The sequence below is a fragment of the Leopardus geoffroyi genome, chromosome D3 (assembly GCF_018350155.1).
Source record: "Leopardus geoffroyi isolate Oge1 chromosome D3, O.geoffroyi_Oge1_pat1.0, whole genome shotgun sequence".
Taxonomy (NCBI): Eukaryota; Metazoa; Chordata; class Mammalia; order Carnivora; family Felidae; genus Leopardus; species Leopardus geoffroyi.
Window position 1 is genome coordinate 80957243 of NC_059339.1, and position 18520 is coordinate 80975762.

At 39.0% G+C, this 18520-nt stretch overlaps 1 protein-coding gene and 1 long non-coding RNA gene across 2 annotated transcripts in view; one reads left to right on the forward strand and one right to left on the reverse strand.

Moving 5' to 3' along the window:
- Positions 1-6182, forward strand: part of LOC123588209 — a 28386-nt gene extending 22204 nt beyond the window's left edge. The window contains exon 4 of the long non-coding RNA XR_006707753.1: positions 6109-6182. This is a non-coding gene — a long non-coding RNA (uncharacterized LOC123588209). The remainder of the gene's footprint in view (positions 1-6108) is intronic.
- Positions 1-18520, reverse strand: part of VPS4B (vacuolar protein sorting 4 homolog B) — a 32083-nt gene that overhangs the window by 2456 nt on the left and 11107 nt on the right. Inside the window, exons 2-10 of the mRNA XM_045458726.1 lie at positions 17825-17936; positions 16518-16674; positions 14311-14378; positions 10152-10271; positions 6863-7019; positions 6278-6426; positions 5704-5785; positions 3477-3696; positions 472-612 (exon numbers count right to left, since the gene is read on the reverse strand). Of these exons, the coding sequence (XP_045314682.1) occupies positions 472-612; positions 3477-3696; positions 5704-5785; positions 6278-6426; positions 6863-7019; positions 10152-10271; positions 14311-14378; positions 16518-16674; positions 17825-17936 (1206 nt within the window). The remainder of the gene's footprint in view (positions 1-471; positions 613-3476; positions 3697-5703; positions 5786-6277; positions 6427-6862; positions 7020-10151; positions 10272-14310; positions 14379-16517; positions 16675-17824; positions 17937-18520) is intronic.

Sequence of the window (18520 nt, forward strand, 5' to 3'; positions counted from 1 at the left end):
TTTTTTTTTAAGTACTATAATATTTAAACTTTCTATGAAGCCTGAAGAAGTAAAACAAAAATACCATCACGAATGCTATGATACATGCATTAGGGTTTCCAGATATTTTACAAAATCTTAGAATCCCCAGAAGAGAAATTTTCAACAATTCCACTTTTCATTAAGTCTTGACAATAATTTATAGATAAGTCTTTTGGTGATCGTATCCCAGCTGTAAGACCTATAAACTTAGAAACCTGTTTTTGAAAAATAGCTTTTTCACTTAAAATTAAATTTTCCTTAAAGCCCAAGAACATATTTTAAAGATAATTATTTGTTACATTTTAAGTTTAATTATCTTTACAACTTTTTAACTGAATAGTTAGTATTACACAAATTTCCTAGCTAATTTTACGTAAAATGTTTATCTTTGTCTCACAAATTACAAATTATGTTTTAAGTTTTTTGTTAAAAGCAAACAAAATGTCAAACCATGCAAACAACTGGCTCCAGAAGTTTATCCCCAGGGACGTCCATCCATGTCATTTCAATGGCACCAGGGTCACCTGGAGAACACGGTGTTAGCAGATCATCTACTATTTTGTTAGGATCAGCTCGTGAAGGTCCGCGAACCTGGAATAAATAGTAATCTGAAATATTTACTTGAACAAATTAACAAAAGTAAGGCTTAGGCCATTATCAGGAAATGTGAAAATGTACCATTCTATACTTTGTTAAAATGTTGACTTCCACAAATAAATAGAATATACAACAAAATGTAGCTAGCTGTCTTTGGGTGATGGGATAGGTTTTGCTTAGTTTTAATTTTTTTCTTGATGCTTTCCTATAGTCTGAAATTTCCTACCATAAATTACTTACATGATCACAAGGAGAAAATGAATTAAAATTAAAAAAAAAAAAAAAAAAGTTACCTGTGATTAAGAGTTCTCTTTTCTTCTCTAATGCTTATTAAATGCTCTTAGAGACCAAAAAAAGTAATCCTCAATTCTCCTAAGTTTCTTTATTTTCTAAAGCTGAGAAAGTTTCTGTGATATTTAGATTTATTAGTGTGAAATCACCGAATCTTTGTCTTTTTTAACAAAAATTTCTTCTTTAAATATAAGCACAAAAATAAATGCTAAGTATAATTTCAGTGCTATTTTGTGATTCATAACTAATTTAAAATAAAGTTTTAATAACACCCAGAGAGAGAACCTTGTGACAGAGTCACACGCAAGTATTTTTTAGATGGCAACAAATCTATACCAGTTGGGAGCTGCTTTCACATTTAGTATTTATTTGATGATCAATCTTAAGTATTATCCCAGGATTAGGGTAGATGCAGAAAAATAAACATTCTAACTTCATTTATTATGTCTATTTTATTGTCTGTCTTTCCCCACAAGCCTTTCAGCTGCGGGGATTTTTGTTTGTAGGAAATGTGGTGCCAAAGAGAGCACAAGGGATTTTTGTTTTGTTTTGAATTTTTTTTTCTCAATGTTTTTATTTATTTTTGAGACAGAGAGAGATAGAGCATGAGCAGGGAAGGGGCAGAGAGAGAGGGAGACACAGAATGGGAAGCAGGCTCTAGGCTCTGAGCCATCAGCACAGAGCCCGATGTGGGGCTCGAACTCACAGACTGTGAGATCATGACCTGAGCCGAAGTTGGATGCTCAACCGACTGAGCCACCCAGGCGCCCCAGGATTTTTGTTTTTGACTGTGGTGCTTCCTGACTTACCAGTACTTTCGACATTTGACAAAATAAACAGGCAATCTTGTTTTTGATTGAAATAATCATCCTTCAAAATGGGAGTAAAGCATGGAGCCACTGAGAGCTCTACCATAGCTGGTGATGCGAGAAGGCCGGGTGTTAACCCTGATTTGGCTGCTTTGCCTTTGTCCTCCTAGTAAGGACCTGGCTTCCGGGTCACATAGCCTGTCCCGGTAGTAATACAGAGAACGAAATGAAAACTTCTGGGTAAGAAAGGACTGGATTCCTAAAAATCTATAGTTTCTAAATGGCAAAGAGAATTTAAAAGAAAATAGCAGTGGCTGAGACTAAACTTGACCCTGAGCCTCCTGTATTTCCCTCAGTAATGAAATGGCTGAAGAAGTGGAAAGAGCCATTTCCTGGGCTGCTCAGGTACCCGGACAGAGATGCTTCGTGAGAGCTGCTTCATTCCTCTCGCACAGAGCACTTCGAGGCAGTGTTGTCATCTCTACTTTAGAGAAGATACGAATGAGCTTGAAACGGGTAACAAAATGTGCTCAAGGAGATGTGACAAGCAAACTGTGGACTCAGGCTTTAAATTCAGGTTTTAATTCAGGTTCATCCTTTTCTTAAAATCTTATTTTATTGTGGGGTTAACAGACATACGTATGTAACTTACTCATGATATAGTAGTCTTCTCATAGATTGCTGGATTAGGTTTACTAATAGTTTTTCAGGATTCTCACATCAGTGTTCATGAGTAACATGGGACATCACAGCCCTTAAGAACAGGGTTAGTCCATATTACCTACTCCATTGTTACTTACAATGGATGTCCCAAGACCATGGTCGTTTGACAAAACACTATATGCTCAACTCATTCATGCAGACAGAATGGTGTATGGGAAGCAAGGCTTCACATTCCAGAGTACACGTGACCTAGAGAAAAATCATACCTCTGCACCCCTCCGGTTGTACCCCAGCAAACCGGGTCAGCATCCAAGCCCCAGTTTTATCATGTTAACATCTATGTCTCAGATTAATGATCAACAGGTGGCGAAAGGCACCTCTTGCAGAGTTTTTGTGAGGACCAAATGCAACAGTAAGATAAAGAATAGAACACAGTGCCGGGCATGGGAATATTTAGTATCAGCCATTATTATTTTTACCTTTTTTTTTTTTTTTTTTTTTTTTTTTTACGAGACAGAGAGCCCAGTGGGGGGAGAAAGGGAGAGGAGTGGGGGAAAGGGGAGGGAGAGGAGAAGGGAGAGAGGGAGGGAGAGAGGAGGAGAGAGAAGGGGGGAGAGAGAGCGAGAGTGAGAGAACGAGAGAATGAATCTCAAGCAGGCTCCACACTCAGCGCAGAGCCCATCGCAGGGCTGGATGCCACGACCCCTGGGACCACAGCCTGAGCAGAAGTCAAGAGTTGAACACTCAACTGACAGAGCCACCCAGGCGGCCGTTTTTGTTAATGAAGTGTAAATGCACCAGGTTCTGCTCAAAGATATTCCTTCTAGTTACATCATAGGTAACTATGCACTTAAAAGTTTCTATACTTACATAAAAATAATAAGTACTTAAAAAAATCATTGCACATAACATTTTAAAATACTTTAAGGCTATTAATAAACTTTGTGGGAGAACTTATTTGCAATGAAATGGAAATGTCTATTCTATAAATGCACTTTAGTTTACAGAACTGAAACCTTCCTGAAATTCTCTGAGGACAAATTAATGATGGCCTGACTTTAAAAACCTATGAAAGGGTGGATCAAAGCTCCTTACCTTTTTAAAATGAGTAGCTGACTGTACTTTTCTAACAGGTTGCATGAGTGCATCACGCACAATGATACTTATGTCTGCTCCCGAATAACCATCGGTTTTCTTCCCAAGTTCTCGGAAGTCTGTTTCCGTTAGACTGTTCTGAGTGGTCCCCAAGTGCAATTTAAACATTGCTGCTCGGGCATGGGCCTCAGGCAAAGGAATATAAATTCGTTTCTCGAATCTTGAAAGAAAAATTATACCAAGAATATTACTACATATATTTAATTTCAGTTGAAAATTCAGATTTTTCAAGAAGAAACAAGATACTCAGATGGTCTCATTTATACAAGCTAAGCTGGTTGATTTCTATGTGTCAGAGTTAAAGATACATATTTTGGTTAAACAGTGGGAAAATATCCAGAACATGCTAACAACTAACAAGTAAAACCAACATAGTGAGAGAACCAGTTTGGAGTGATTTAATCTTTCTCACATGATTTTTGGGTTATTTTGGCCATAGTCTTTGTATGTCTAGAGGTCACAACCTGGTATGTCTCACAAGATTAGCTCCCCATAGATTTATATTCTGAACTCCTGATCAAGGGATTATGGTTCATCATATGAAATAAGAGAGGACAAAATAATTCTCCAAATCCAAAACAGTAAAATTACTCAAAATCTTACATAATAAGCGTATGTCGACACAAAATGTCCACTTTATCATAATAGGTACATTCAGAATAAATAGTTATACTATCTCATAAACACTGTTTTATTAGGAATAATTTTGCTTGCCTTCTTAGACAACATTTGGAGATAGGAAGTAACAAAGGCCAATTTAAGTGGCTGTGAAGATTGTTTTCCCTTTAGGTAACTCTGTGGCAGTAAGAAGTTTAAGTTTCCATTATCTACAGACTGGGGTTTAGAACTAGACAAGTTTGCAAAAGTAACGGGCAGATTTCCTCTCTTGATACTGGACAGTAACCTAGCATCTAGGCAAAGCATCAAGTGAATGGGGTAAAAGCGGCAGGAACTGATGCTAATTTTTACCATGCAAAATTCAGTGACTGAAATAGGGAACTATGTGCGTGAAAAGTAACGAGACTAGGGGCACCCGGGTGGCTCAGTTGGTTAAGCGTCCAACTTCGGCTCAGGTCACGATCTTGTGGTTTGTGAGTTCGAGCCCCGTGTCGGGCTCTGTGCTGACAGCTGAGCCTGCAGCCTGCTTCAGATTCTACGTCTCCTCCTCTCTGTGCCCCTCCCATGCTCATGCTCTCTCTCTGTCTCTCAGTAAACATAAAAAAATAAATAAAAGTAACAAGACTACATACCTTCCCTGTAGCTCAAGTTTCGTATGCAACTTAAAAATTATAGACAAATTTCTTTTAATTACTTCCTTTTTAATGTTTGTTTATTTTTGAGAGAGAGACAGAGCATGAGCAGGGGAGGGGCAGAGAGAGAGAGGGAGACACAGAATCCAAAGCAGGCTCCAGGCTCTGAGCTGTCAGCACAGAGCCTGACACAGGGCTCGAGAACCCACACACCACGAGCTCATGACCTGAGCCGAAGTCAGACACTCAACCAACTAAACCACCCAGGTGCCCCATAAATGTAAATTTTTTAATGAAAATATATCTTGGTTATCTATCATACTTTAACCTATGTAACTGTCATTTTGCTAAAATTTTATGTGAAAGTTTTCCATTGAAATATCAAGCTATATTTGTAAATTTTAGAAGCATCAGTGCCCACTAAGCACAGTCTGAATTACAAGTTAAGCATTAGGTAATATATGTTCCAATGTGAAAGATTCGTAAGTGGATATCTTGTTAACTTTAATATAGCAAACAAACAAATGCCTGCCTCTCTTCCTCTGACACTGGGGGCCAGCAGGATTAGGGCACATCAAAAAAATTCTAGGGGCGCCTGGGTGGCTCAGTCGGTTAAGCGTCCGACTTCGGCTCAGGTCATGATCTCGCGGTTCGTGAGTTTGAGCCCCGCATTGGGCTCTGTGCTGACAGATCAGAGCCTGGAGCCTGTTTCAGATTCTGTGTCTCCCTCTCTCTCTCTGACTCTCCCCCGTTCATGCTCTGTCTCTCTCGGTCTCAAAAATAAATAAACGTGAAAAAAAATTTAAAAAAAAAATTCTGAAAAGTTTTCAGAATGCCTCTTCACTAGACAAAAAGGGAATTGCTACTGACTTGTTACATCTGTAGTTAGAAATAAGATCTTTACTATATTTTCATACCTTCTTCTAATGGCAGAATCCAGAACCCAGGGGATATTTGTAGCTCCCAGAACCAAAATTCCATCATTGTCTACACCAACGCCTGCACCAAAATAAGTAATATTTTAAATAATTTCTCGTTTTAGTGTTCTTTAAACATTGCCTATACGTTCTGTTAAGAATGTGGGGTTTTAATGTTATAGTGCCCCATCTTGAGAGAGTCTCTTTGAAAAATCAAATATCACATTATTAAAATACAATGCAAATATTCCCAGGAATCAAATCTGCTAGACTGTGGGCAAATACTATTAATATTCTCTTCAAAATATTTCTTGAAAGATTTCATTTGAAGTCTACAAATTCCTTTTGCTGATACTGTTCCTGGTATGATGTAAGTGAATATGCAAATCTTCCTGTTTCTGCCAGAGTACTGCAAGATGATTACACCATGGAGGACGACCGGAATGAAGCTTGGCATAATCAAACACGTGGTCTGCTAAAATGAAGAAATTCAGCTTGAATTTCACTGTTTCATTATTGTGATGATAATGGTGATACAATAAACAGAAACTATGTGAAAAGCCAGTCAGCCTACCTTGCATTTGAACTAAGAACTCCGTCTTAATTCTACGGGCAGCTTCACTTTCGTTTTCGCTTCTTGAGCCACACAGAGAATCAATTTCATCGATGAAGATGATGGAAGGTTTACTCTCTCTGGCAAGCTGAAATAAGTTCTTAACTAGCCTAAAAATAAGTAAAAGCTTTCAGCTTCTTAAAAGAATAGTAAATGACAAAGGACTTAATGAAAAAAAAACAACAACAACACATATACAGTATTATAAGAACTCTACAGATTAAAAGGTCCAACTATGTTTTGGTCTAGAAAATAAGAATACTACAACTGGATGATTCACTTTACGATTTACTAAACTATGCTATATATAACTATACATATGCTATCTTTTCCCTATGAAATAAATGTCAAACTAGGGACTGATCTGACAGCGAAATGAATACTTATTTCATATTCAGACACTTCTCTGAATGTCTATTCATGATGTAGGAAGCCTCTTCCTTTATATACTGATACAGTGACTACCTGGCAAAGAAAAACTAAAAAGCCAAAAAAACCAAAAAACCAAAAAAAAAAAAAAAACCAAAACAACAACTTACTACTTACTTTTCACTTTCTCCTAGCCACTTAGAGACAAGGTCAGAGGAAGATATTGAAAAAAACGTTGAGTTGTTTGCTTCTGTTGCCACAGCTTTGGCTAAATAGGACTTTCCTGTTCCCGGTGGGCCAAATAACAGAATTCCCCTCCAAGGTGTTCTCTTGCCTAAAATTCGCATGAGAAAAATAACATGAGAACCTAAGACTGTTAATTTCAGTTACCAGAGACATCACTCATACTGAAGAATACTGTGGAGAAGTTTTCACTCTGCAGCTAACAGAGTAATTTTTTTTTTTAAATAAATCAATCTAAGGTAAGTATGTCTTAGAAGTATTATATTTGCTTTTTCTAGAGACCACTTTGTCCAATGGGTTTACATAGATACATAATCCTTCTAATAGGAAGCTCAACTGCTTGCCCACTCATTCATTCAACCACTGTGCACTGAAACCACAACGTACAGACGGAGAACTGTGAATACAAGAGGGTCTTGCAATCTAGTAAAGGCAGACTCGTTCAGCTAAAACGTACTACCTGATGGTCTACTGTGTATGATCCTTAATACCAGAACACTGTAGGACAAACTATATCCATAGGGCAAGGGCAGCTGGAAACATTTTCTTTTAAATATTTGACGCTCGGGGGAATGAAACTAACACAGTTTGGGTGATCCCTCGCAAAGTTCTATTCAGTTCCTGATTCCACAAGGAGGCAGAGGTTACTATTACAGAGAGCCTATTCTTGTTTTCTTGTTCAAGTGGTTGGGTAACGATAAGCGGACTCTACCTGAAATCCTAGTTTTGCCAAAATATAACAAGTGAGCAAATCAACTCTGTATTTCAATTTTCCTAATGAGAAATCATAACATTGCCTAAAATAAAACAGGCTGAGTTACATCTGGCAAAAAAACATTAACTATACACTTAAAAAACTTCTAGGTGCAAACTGGATGGGTACATGGTATCCATAGGAGAATGACACGTGGGGCGCCTCGGGTGGCTCAGTGGGTTAGGCATTGTGGAGACTTGATTTCTGCTCAGGTCATGCTCTCACGGTTCATGAGATCCAGCTCTGTGTCTGGCTCTGTATGTGGAGCCTGCTGGGGACTCTCTCTCCCTCTCTCTCTGACCCTCACCTGCTTGCATGCACTCTGTCTCTCAAAATAAATATATAAACTTAATAAAAAAAGAATAAAAATAAAAGAATGACATGCAGATTACTAATGGCAAAACTGAGTATTGTTATATAAGCCTCATCTTTGACTTGAATTCTATCTTCCTATTTTAAATGTCTACAATTGTAAGTCAGTGTTCCCTTAAATGTGGCACATATAATTAGTGGCATATGAAGTGCTTTCTACGCAGCACACAAATACTTTGTATTTAAATAATTTTTAAATATTAGAAAATTATTAATTTTTTTCCATTTATAGCAGGCACAAAACAATCTTTTAAAATGAAGTTAATACAGGGGCGCCCGGGGTGGCTCAGTCAGTTACGTTGCAGACTTTGGCTCAGGTCATGATCTCACGGTTCATGGGTCCGAGCCCCATGTCAAGCTCTGTGCTGACAGCTCAGAGCCTGGAACCTGCTTTGGATTCTGTGTCTCCCTCTCTCTGTGACCCTTCCCCATTCATGCTCTGTCTCTCTCTCTCTCTCTCAAAGGTGAATAAATGTTAAAAAAATTTTTTTTAATGAAGTTAGTACATAAAAATAAGATAATTTAAAAGTTCAAATACAGACAAAACAATCTACGGTGTTAGAGGAGTCAAGAGAGTGATTACCTTTGCAGAGGAAAGATTTGGCAGAGGGAGACTTCTGGGTTATTGGTATTATTTCTTGATCTGTGTGATGATGATTACATAGATATACTTACTTTCTGATAACTTATGAAGCTGAACACTTACAGGTTCCTGCTGGTCTCTGTATATTTACGCTATACAAATTTGCTCTATAAATGAGTGATTTAAAGAAAAATTAAAAAAAAAATAATAATGGTACACATATATGGAAACAATCATAAAGAAGATACATAAATGACGTGTTTGCAAAACAGTGATGTAAGTAATATAAAATGATCTCAACCATACTTTTGTGCCTTTATAGAATCATGATGTCAACTTTTAATTAAAAAATTTTTTTAATGTTTATTTTTGAGAGAGGGAGACAGAGTGCGAGTGCGAGAGCAGGAGGGGCAGAGAGAGAGGGAGACACAGAACCCGAAGCAGGCTCCAGGCTCCGAGCTGTCAGCACAGAGCCCGCCGCGGGGCTCAAACCCACTAACCGTGAGATCATGACCTGAGCCGAAGTCTGACACTTAACAGACTGAGTCACCCAGGCGCCCCCACGATGTCACTTTGACACTGTTAATTTCCTATTTCTGAAGTTAGGTTGTAAGTCATACCTTGCTAGGTGGACCACTGGGGGCCCATGGGTTCTCTGCTCATCACTACTCTATACGACAGTACTTTCTGGAAGTGTTCAGGTTGAGGCCAACATCACAGATCCGCTCTCTACATAAACCAGCTTGTTTCCAAAAGGGAAGCCCCGTTTCACTGTGACACTGTGGGTACAGCCGCAGCACAAACACAGGCAGGCTCTCGGTCACACACAGGACGAAATGAAGGAGAGGTGCAGCACAAATCACCTACTGCTGGAGCTGTAACTTCAACGACACCCAGACGGCTGGCTTAGCAATATTCTGTCACAGTGAGAAGCAGCTGTCCCTAGAGGTAGGTACTTCATCTGAGAATGGTAAATAATTCCTGTTCCTCTTTTCAAGAAATGGAAGAACTCTCATAAAACTAGTGCATGGCCATTGCAAAAACTTCAGATGAAAGTTCAAAGAAGTAAAACTCACCCCAGGCATAGCCTTAACATTTTGGTCGGTCTACTTTTACTTCCCAGCACACACATTTATTTAACAAATATAGAGACATACCACACGTGTTTATAACGTGGGATTTGACCTTTATCGTACACGTGGGCATGCCTTCATGTTAATAACGTAGATCTGTAAATGTGCCCTATATTTTAGTGAGCACACAGCACTCCACTGCATGTCGGTGATCACCCTACTGGTTGACATTTACATTGTGTGGCCATATATCTATATATGTACACATTACAAATATGCGTATGGAATAAATACCTTTGTGTAAAGGTGTATCGCCACCTCATAACAGAACTGATGTAAGCTGTTACCTTATAATACGGTGACAAAAATTCACAACACTCTACTTCAGTCATCAATGATTTTTTAAACAACGATCAAAAAAATATTTCACATTCATCTCACCTGTAAAAAGATGAGGAAATTTAATAGGCAATATCACAGCCTCTTTCAGCGCCTCTTTGGCTCCTTCAAGACCAGCAACGTCGCTCCATTTCACATTTGGTCGCTCTATAACAATGGCACCTACAAAAACATTATGTCACCTTTAAATTAAGGAAGACTATTCTAGCAAATGTAGAATACAGCACGAAATAATGACGTTCAAGAAACACGTTATAAAACTGTCTGGAAAAGTTTTATCTATTAAGAGCCTTTTAGAAATCGTGTGATGAGGAAGTAGTTATCAGGGAAGAGTCAACAGGAGTCTGGAAGCTGGGGTGGGCGACTAGATCACCTCGGGGAGGTCACTTAACTTTTCTATTTCCGTTTCCTCACTGTAAAATAAAAATAACACTATCTGCCCAAACTACTTAAGATGGGTTAGTGTAAGGATCAAGTGACATAATGAATACTACAGTGTTTGGAAAATCACCAGACATTACAGCAAGTGGCGGTCATGTTTGAATGCACTGAAGTATCGTAAGTACTTGTTCAATGGGGGCTGATCTACTAGTTCTTTCTTTTTTTTTAACAAAAACACCCAGTGATCTAATGCTCTCCTTAACCACAAAAAGAAAAATGTCCTCAAAAGTTTTAACTGATGACAGACAGATGGATGCACAGATAAATAGTAGGGAGAAGGGAAGGGAAGGGAGGGGATGATGGAAGAGAGAGAAGAAGTGTGCTCTTGTAGATTTGCAATATTTTCCTAAGATTTGCCAAATTTTCTTTATGGCTTCTAAATAGACCCACTTAAAATTTTTGTACATTAAGAAAGCTATCTAAATAATGTAGTTTTTCTGTATAATATATTCAAAGGCGACACTAATTGTTGCAGTAAGAATCCACAAAAGATTTCTTCTAATATAGCTTATTGGCAAAAGTTTTAGTTATTCTTTTATCAAAAGCTTTTCGAAGGCACCTTTGTGGCTCAGTCGGTTAAGTGTCCGACTTCGGCTCAGAGCCTGGAGCCTGCTTCTGATTCTGTGTCTCCCTGTCTCTGTGCCCCTCCCCTGCTTGCATTCATTCTCTCTCTCTCTCTCTCTCTCAAAAGTAAACATTAAAAAAAAAATTAACAACAAAAAAGCATTTCCAAAAGCCAGTTCTAAGGTGATATATAACTGTTTTAAGTATAACAAAATATTACCACTTACACAGTCTGCTGATTACCAATAAATTTAGTTTTATGGGTATTTCTTCTTGTTAGGAAAGATCATCTATTATTCAAAGAGTAATTATATTACACAACCTACTTAAATTATGAAAATCTTTAGCTATAAACCTAAATTAAATGAAACTGGGGTGCCTGGCTGGCTCAGTCAGTGGAGCATGTGACTCTTGATCTCAGGGTTTTAAGTTCGAGCCCCACGTTGGGTGCAGAGATAACTTAAAAAAATAAAATCTTGGGAAAAAAAATTGAAATGAAACCTTAAACACTTTCTACATTCTAAAAGTTTACAGTAAGTATAAAGTAAAGCCAATTCACTTTTTCTTTTCTAAGTTCCACTCAGATTAGTAAGGAAACATTTACAACACCCCATAGGATTTTGTGATAGGTAAACAAAAGTAAATTTACTTTAAATTATGTAAATATCATCTGGCCAATTAAAGTTTTTCCTAAGTATGAATTTTCTAGATATGCCATAATTTATCTTTACACTTAATTAATACTTTTCAAAGTTGAAAAGTGACTTTGGAATGTTTAGTGATAAAAAATTCAGATAAAAGTAACATTGACAAAAGTAGTAACTAAAAAGGAGGAGAAGGATTATTGGGAATATAAGCCAAATGATTTGTTTTCCAATTACATAAATTCATCCAGTCTTTGACTCTACTCTTTATTATACTAATGTTATTTAACCTCAAAAAAAAAGTCCGTGAGCATCAAAACAGCTAAAAGAAAACTCAAATCATAAATTCTTTAATTTTAATAATCAAATATTACATTTAAAATCATAACTTAAAACAGAAGTAAAAAATTTAAAATACTCTTTCAGGGAAAAGAGGCAAGATTCAAGAAAGGCTATTTTACAGTGAAATCCATGAGCAACTCTTTTTTTTTTTTTTTTTAATTTTTTTTTTCAATGTTTATTTATTTTTTGGGGGACAGAGAGAGACAGAGCATGAACGGGGGAGGGGCAGAGAGAGAGGGAGACACAGAATCGGAAACAGGCTCCAGGCTCTGAGCCATCAGCCCAGAGCCCGACGCGGGGCTCGAACTCACGGACCGCGAGATCGTGACCTGGCTGAAGTCGGACGCTTAACCGACTGCGCCACCCAGGCGCCCCCATGAGCAACTCTTAAATGAAAAGACGGAAAAAAATGACTTAGATATGAAAGGATAGGATTTCATACTACACTTCATCCTGAAATTCCAAATAAATGTTCTCATTTATGTGTTTTCAGCATTTGTATTTTTGTACATCTCTGGTCCTTATCATTACTGATTTTTTTTTTTTTTAACGTTTGTTTATTTTTGAGAGAGACAGAGATAGAATGCGAGTGGGTTAGGGGCAGAGAGAGAGGGAGACACAGAATGGGAAGCAGGCTCCAGGCTCCGAGCTGTCAGCACAGAGCCCAACGCAGGGCTCGAACTCAGGAGCTGTGAGATCATGACCTGAGCTGAAGTTGGACGCTCAACCGACTGAGCCACCCAGGGGCCCCTATCATTACTGATTTTTAAAGAAAAATTCCCTATTAAAAACTGGCTTGTATCTTTTCCAAAACTAAAGATACAATCCAGTTTTTACTTTGTGGGGGAGAGAGGGGAAACAAAAGCAGGACAGAAAAAAAATGCCTTTTGCCTTCCAACAGTAAGGCCACCTGGCACAGACCACGGGGTTGTCCAGCAGAGCTCACTGAGTAGCAAGCGTGTGCTCGCACCGCTCCAGGCAGTTGCTGCTGTGGCAGCAGAAACTCAGCCTTTGCTTTTTTATTTTATCCGCCACTCAAGCTCTCAGACGTACAAGTATCCTCACTAACGGTAGCATTTCCAAGGTGTTACCCTTAGAGTATTCTCCTAGATGTCCCAGTGCGGTTAGTAAGACAGGTAACAGAATAAAAATGAAGAGACCAGTTAGTGCACTAAGATTAAAAGACTGGTCAAGCAGGGTGCAGTCACCATTCACTCACCAAGGCTGTGCCTATATAATGGAAATTCTTCCCAGCTATGCATTCTATTCGGTAAGTTCCAAATTAACAAAATACATAAAATTCAACCCAAAAAGTCATCAGCTAACATATCAAATGATGATCAAATCTCAGTATACATAGCCAGCAATTGAATAGATGCCATTTTAGATACACAGAATGACTACCATTTACTGAGGCCCTAAAATTTGTCAGATATAACATTGTCAGGTTTTACGCTGTCATAATCTTTTAATTGCCCAGAAAAGAAGGTATTGTTAATTTCCATAGTAGAGCTGGGGTCTTCTACTCTGAGAGGCTAGGGAACCTGCCCAAGATTAGACAGCTTTTCAGCAGGAGGCCCTGGAGGGGAATCCAGATCTGAATGGAACTAAAAATCCATACCCTCCCCATCACACCGCTATACTACGAGCACAGGAGAACGAACAGGCTTTTACAGATGTGGAAGGTAAAAACAGAAAGCTGGAAGAGATTAATGTAAATGGCAACACTGAAACAGAGTAAGAAGCCGATGCGAAAGGTCTGGAAACATGAAATAAACCATCAATGAATACGCTACGGCAACAGCAATAAAAGCCAAGCGTGAGTCCTAACTCCTTCTGTTCCTCTGACAGTTTGGGAATTTTAATACCATTAGATTTTGCAGCATGCTACTAGTGTAAATGCTACCTTCTCTAGAAGGGGGCAAATAAGACAAAATGAAAACGAGTAAGTTGACGGACAGGTTTCTAAGGCACATATAAAACCAAACAATATTTGACTACATAGAAAAAACAACCTAGCTGAGATCCTACAGAGCAAATCCTGTGAAAATGGCCTACACAGAGCCAGCATGGGGCCACTGGGAACCAAAGCCAGTTCTTGAACCTCATTTGAATACAGGTGGAAAAAGCAATTCAGATAGACAATTCACTATGAGGTTTTTTTAAAAAAAAAATAAGATAGTAAATTTAAAAATGAAATCTAAAGCAACCTTGAAGTTGATTCTGTAGTTTCTTTTTTTCAGGATCATCAGATTCTCCTTCCCCATCACTGTCATTCCTAATAAAAAGAATTTAATATATTCAAATGATCACTCATTGCTATCAAAATAAGGCAAAAATGAAGGAAAAATTAATCTGAAATATTTGTACTTTAAGTGGCAAAATAAGACATTCGTATTAAAAGTTATCTTTATTTTATTACTTTTAATAAGAATATATTAAATAAAATAGTAAGCAGGCATGTTATCTGTCAATATGGAATCATGAACAGGAAAGGGGCAAAAAGACCAGAATGAAGTCAGGAACCAGCTCCAAATTCCCATGACATACCTATGTATGTGCACATTTATAAACGCATGCCCCACACCTCATTCCACAAAAGACTTTAGATGAGTTACAGGAGAATTGTAAACAACATAAAAACACCAAACCAGGCAAACTATGTATCAGAACAAGAAGCCATAACCAGGAGAGAAAAACCCCGAATATTAATTATTTAAGGTATCAAGGTCTGTAATCCTTAGGTTGGGGGTTCCAAAGAATAGATGAAGCTTTTGATGAAAATGAACTGAGACCAAAAGACAAGTAAATCAACCCAGATATTTCATATCTAAGAATTTATTCTGAAAAAATAATTTAAAGTAAGTTCAAAGAGTTGACAAGGATAATCACGCCCACACTGTTCCCAAAGGGGAAAAAATTAGAAATAGAGTATGCTTAATTATAGGGATCAGTATATGATAGAACACATTGCAGTATTTAAAAATGATGTAGAAATAGTTTATTGGAAAGATATTTACGACATGACGTTGAATGAAAAAGTGGGAAAGCAAAAAATATGGCATTACATCATTTTTTACATATCAAATATAAAGGGGGATTAAAAAGCTAGACATCTTTTCCCCCAAATGGGACTGGCTTGGTTATCCTAGGATGGTGGGGTTACAGGTGAGGTGGAGACCGCCAAACGATTCACCTGACGCCCACTCCAGCCTCGTCCCACCGTGCTTTCTTGCACAATGAAGACGGTGCTTTCACACAACTGCCCTGCCCGGGCTTCCTTGCAGCTGGGGCCCCACAGGAGACTGAAGCTCCTCCGAGAAGGCGGAGGCAAGCAGCTGAGGTGGCCGCTGCCTGCAAAGAGACCATGCCTGCGAGCGAACACCCTGGCTTTGCGGAGGGAGCTGGGCGGAGGTCCTCCTGCCTGGCACCAGGAGGCCTCGGATCCTTACCAGAACCACCCTGGGGGAGGCGGGCATTTCTCCTAACGCTACGGAACCCAAGCTGGATTCCCTGCTCGCCCTCCCCCAGATCTGTAAGGTTAAGACTCTGTAATAAATCCCTTTTTGCTTAAATTGGCCAAGATGGGTCCTGCTATTCAATACAGAATTGGTATCCCCCTGCTAGGGAGCCATCTCAGGAGTGGACCCCACAGGGTCTTCAACTCACAGGGAGGAGAGGACATTTCTCCCGGCAAAGGAGTCTCAGGAAGAGTCAGGGGGTCATTCGAGGTTAACTAAAATTTTTCCAATGGTTTCATTAGTCCGCCAGTAAATGGCCCAACTTTCATGTAAGAAACCCTAAAGTTGATTCCATGTTGAAATGCAGTAATCCGCAAGATCAGGTGGGGTCTGATTTTTGTTATGTCAGTGCTGTAGGTACAGAAGAGAAAATATTCTCAGGTGTCACAGGAACCGCCGATTCCCTGACCATGTCTTGAACAGAGGATATAAAACGCTGAATTGCAGTTTTCCTCAAACCCTTCCGTGCAGTCTCAAGCAGCCGGTCACCTCTAGTTCTTCCATTCCTTATGTCCTTTGAAATGGCCTTCGGAAGCTGCCCCAAAGCCCTGCCTGCAAGGCACTCCCTTCCCAGCGGCCACACGGATTACCCAAGTAACTTGTGCCACTGCACACCACGAACAGTGAGCGTCACAGTCCCCGTACAGCTGACCAGAACCTCCTGCCTGCAAACCCAACCAGGCCAGATAGCACGGTCCCACAATCTCATTTTCTTAGACGTAAGAGACTATGTTCCGGTAAGACTTTGCTTACAAAAACTGGCAGCGGGTCAGATTTGGCCTCTGAGTCCTGGGTTGCCAACAGCTGGTTTAAACGAAAGAAACGGATTTCACAAGTTAAATGTAGTTTTCTCTTTTAAGTAGATATAACAAAGTCTAACACTCTAAAATACATACCCTTTCTCCTCCGCTGGATTCGGCTGTCCCTCTTTCACTGGCTTCTGTGGAGTTTTCTCTTTCTTTTTCAGGTACTCCTTTAGTTTTTCTGCTCTATCAAGATACTCTGTACACTTTGCCCTGATACTCTGCTTGGCTTTATCACCCTGGGCTTCATCTATTAAAGGGAGTGAGAGAGATTTTTCCATTAGTCTTCTACACGGACAGGTTTAAACTCTTAGACACACTTTTGAGACACGGACAATCTAGTTTGGGAGGTGGGGGAGGAGGAAGGGTATCTCTAAGCCTCATAACCAACCATCACCAACTCTTGTCCGCTTCCCTCCAGCGGGTCTGAGGCAGAAAGAAATCTGAGCAAGACACTAGGATATGTTAAGTTAATGCTAAATAATAAGAAGAAATTATGTAATATTCTGTGGGTTTTCTATTCTTCCTTTAACATTTTGTGCGGACAGCTGAAAGCGGCTGCCCTCGCATAAAACCAATTCTAAGACCAACAAAAGTAACAGCAACTGTTTCCATTAATGTCTACGTAAGTTTCATCTCATGGTAGAAGAATGCCGGAAATTCCGTATGTTACAGGTGCTCCCAATACAGTAATTTTACTCCACAAAGGCCTCTGTGGGAGCTATTTCAAAAGCCGACTTGAGCAGTCCATGCAGGGCAAGGACCGGCCCCAATTATCTTAGGATTCATTTTTAGTTTCACTTTTATTTGACAGAAAAACCTCAACATGAAATGAAGAAGCTCAAAAGAAAATCCTAAATTATCCAACCGCTGAAGTTTTCAGTAAAAAATAACTTTCAGTTTGCCAGAGAGACACTTTTGTCGTATGCTCAGCTTACGCTGAAGATCCACGGAAGCAGGGTTTTTACCCACTTTCCCCTCACCGTCGCATCCCGGTGCCTAAAACAGTACCTGGTGCGTGGGAAACATGCAGTACGAATTTGGAAAACATCCGAACAAAATGGCTCCCAACCTATTTTTTTAAAAGTACTTAACAGAGTATTTTCAGAGACGCTTAGAAAATGTGGTTCGTACATAATGTGGGTATATCGCCAGTAAAATAAAAACTATTTACATCGATTATATGGCATTTTAATATTTTTAGGTAGACAAAGTAACAATAACTAGGATAGCTATGCATATTTGTTTGCCGACTACTTAAAAATTATTAACAAGCTACCGGGAATATTTTGCAAATGGATGGTTTAGAATTTTCTGGCATTATATTTCAACTTTTATAAAAGAAACAGAATAATCTTTTCCTTTAACGTTTTAAAACAGAAAACAAACTATGGCCTTACATTTAACTACATGGAGAAAATACTGAACAGCGTGTTGGTAGAGTTGAAGAGCTTCCTCATAGTTCCCAGCTTTGTCTTCCTGGGCTGCTTTGCTAGCAAGATCTATTGCTTTCTGTTTGAAGGGAGGCAAAATCATATCATCAAAATCAAATAAGCAACAACACTGTGATGTAAATGATCATACTGAACGTGTTTTTTTCCTTTTCTTTTCTTTTCTTTTTTTTTTAACTAAAAGCAACCTCAGGGACACCTGGGTGGCTCAGTCGGTTGGCTGAGTGTCTGACTTCGGCTCAGGTCATGATCTCGCCGTTCATGAGTTTGAGCCCCGCACTGGGCTCGCTGCTGTCAGTCTGCTAGCGCAGAGCCTGCTTTAGATCCTCTGTCCCCCTCTCTCTGCCCGCCCCTCCCCCCCGCCCCGTGCTCTCCCCAAAATAAATATTTTTAAGTAAATAAGTAAAAGCAATCTTAAAACAAATCCACCTGTTTTCCCTAAATCTCAATTGCATGTTACTATACATTATAATGATTTACAAAATGTAAACTACATTTGTTAAATGGGTAAATGCTGACTGCTACTTTTACCTAGTACCAATCACTAAGATTCTCATTAATTTTCATTCAACATAAGTCAAGCTTAAAGCTAGTAAGGAATAATCAAATAATATGAAAATTCAAGTTAAAAGTATTCAGGGAAAT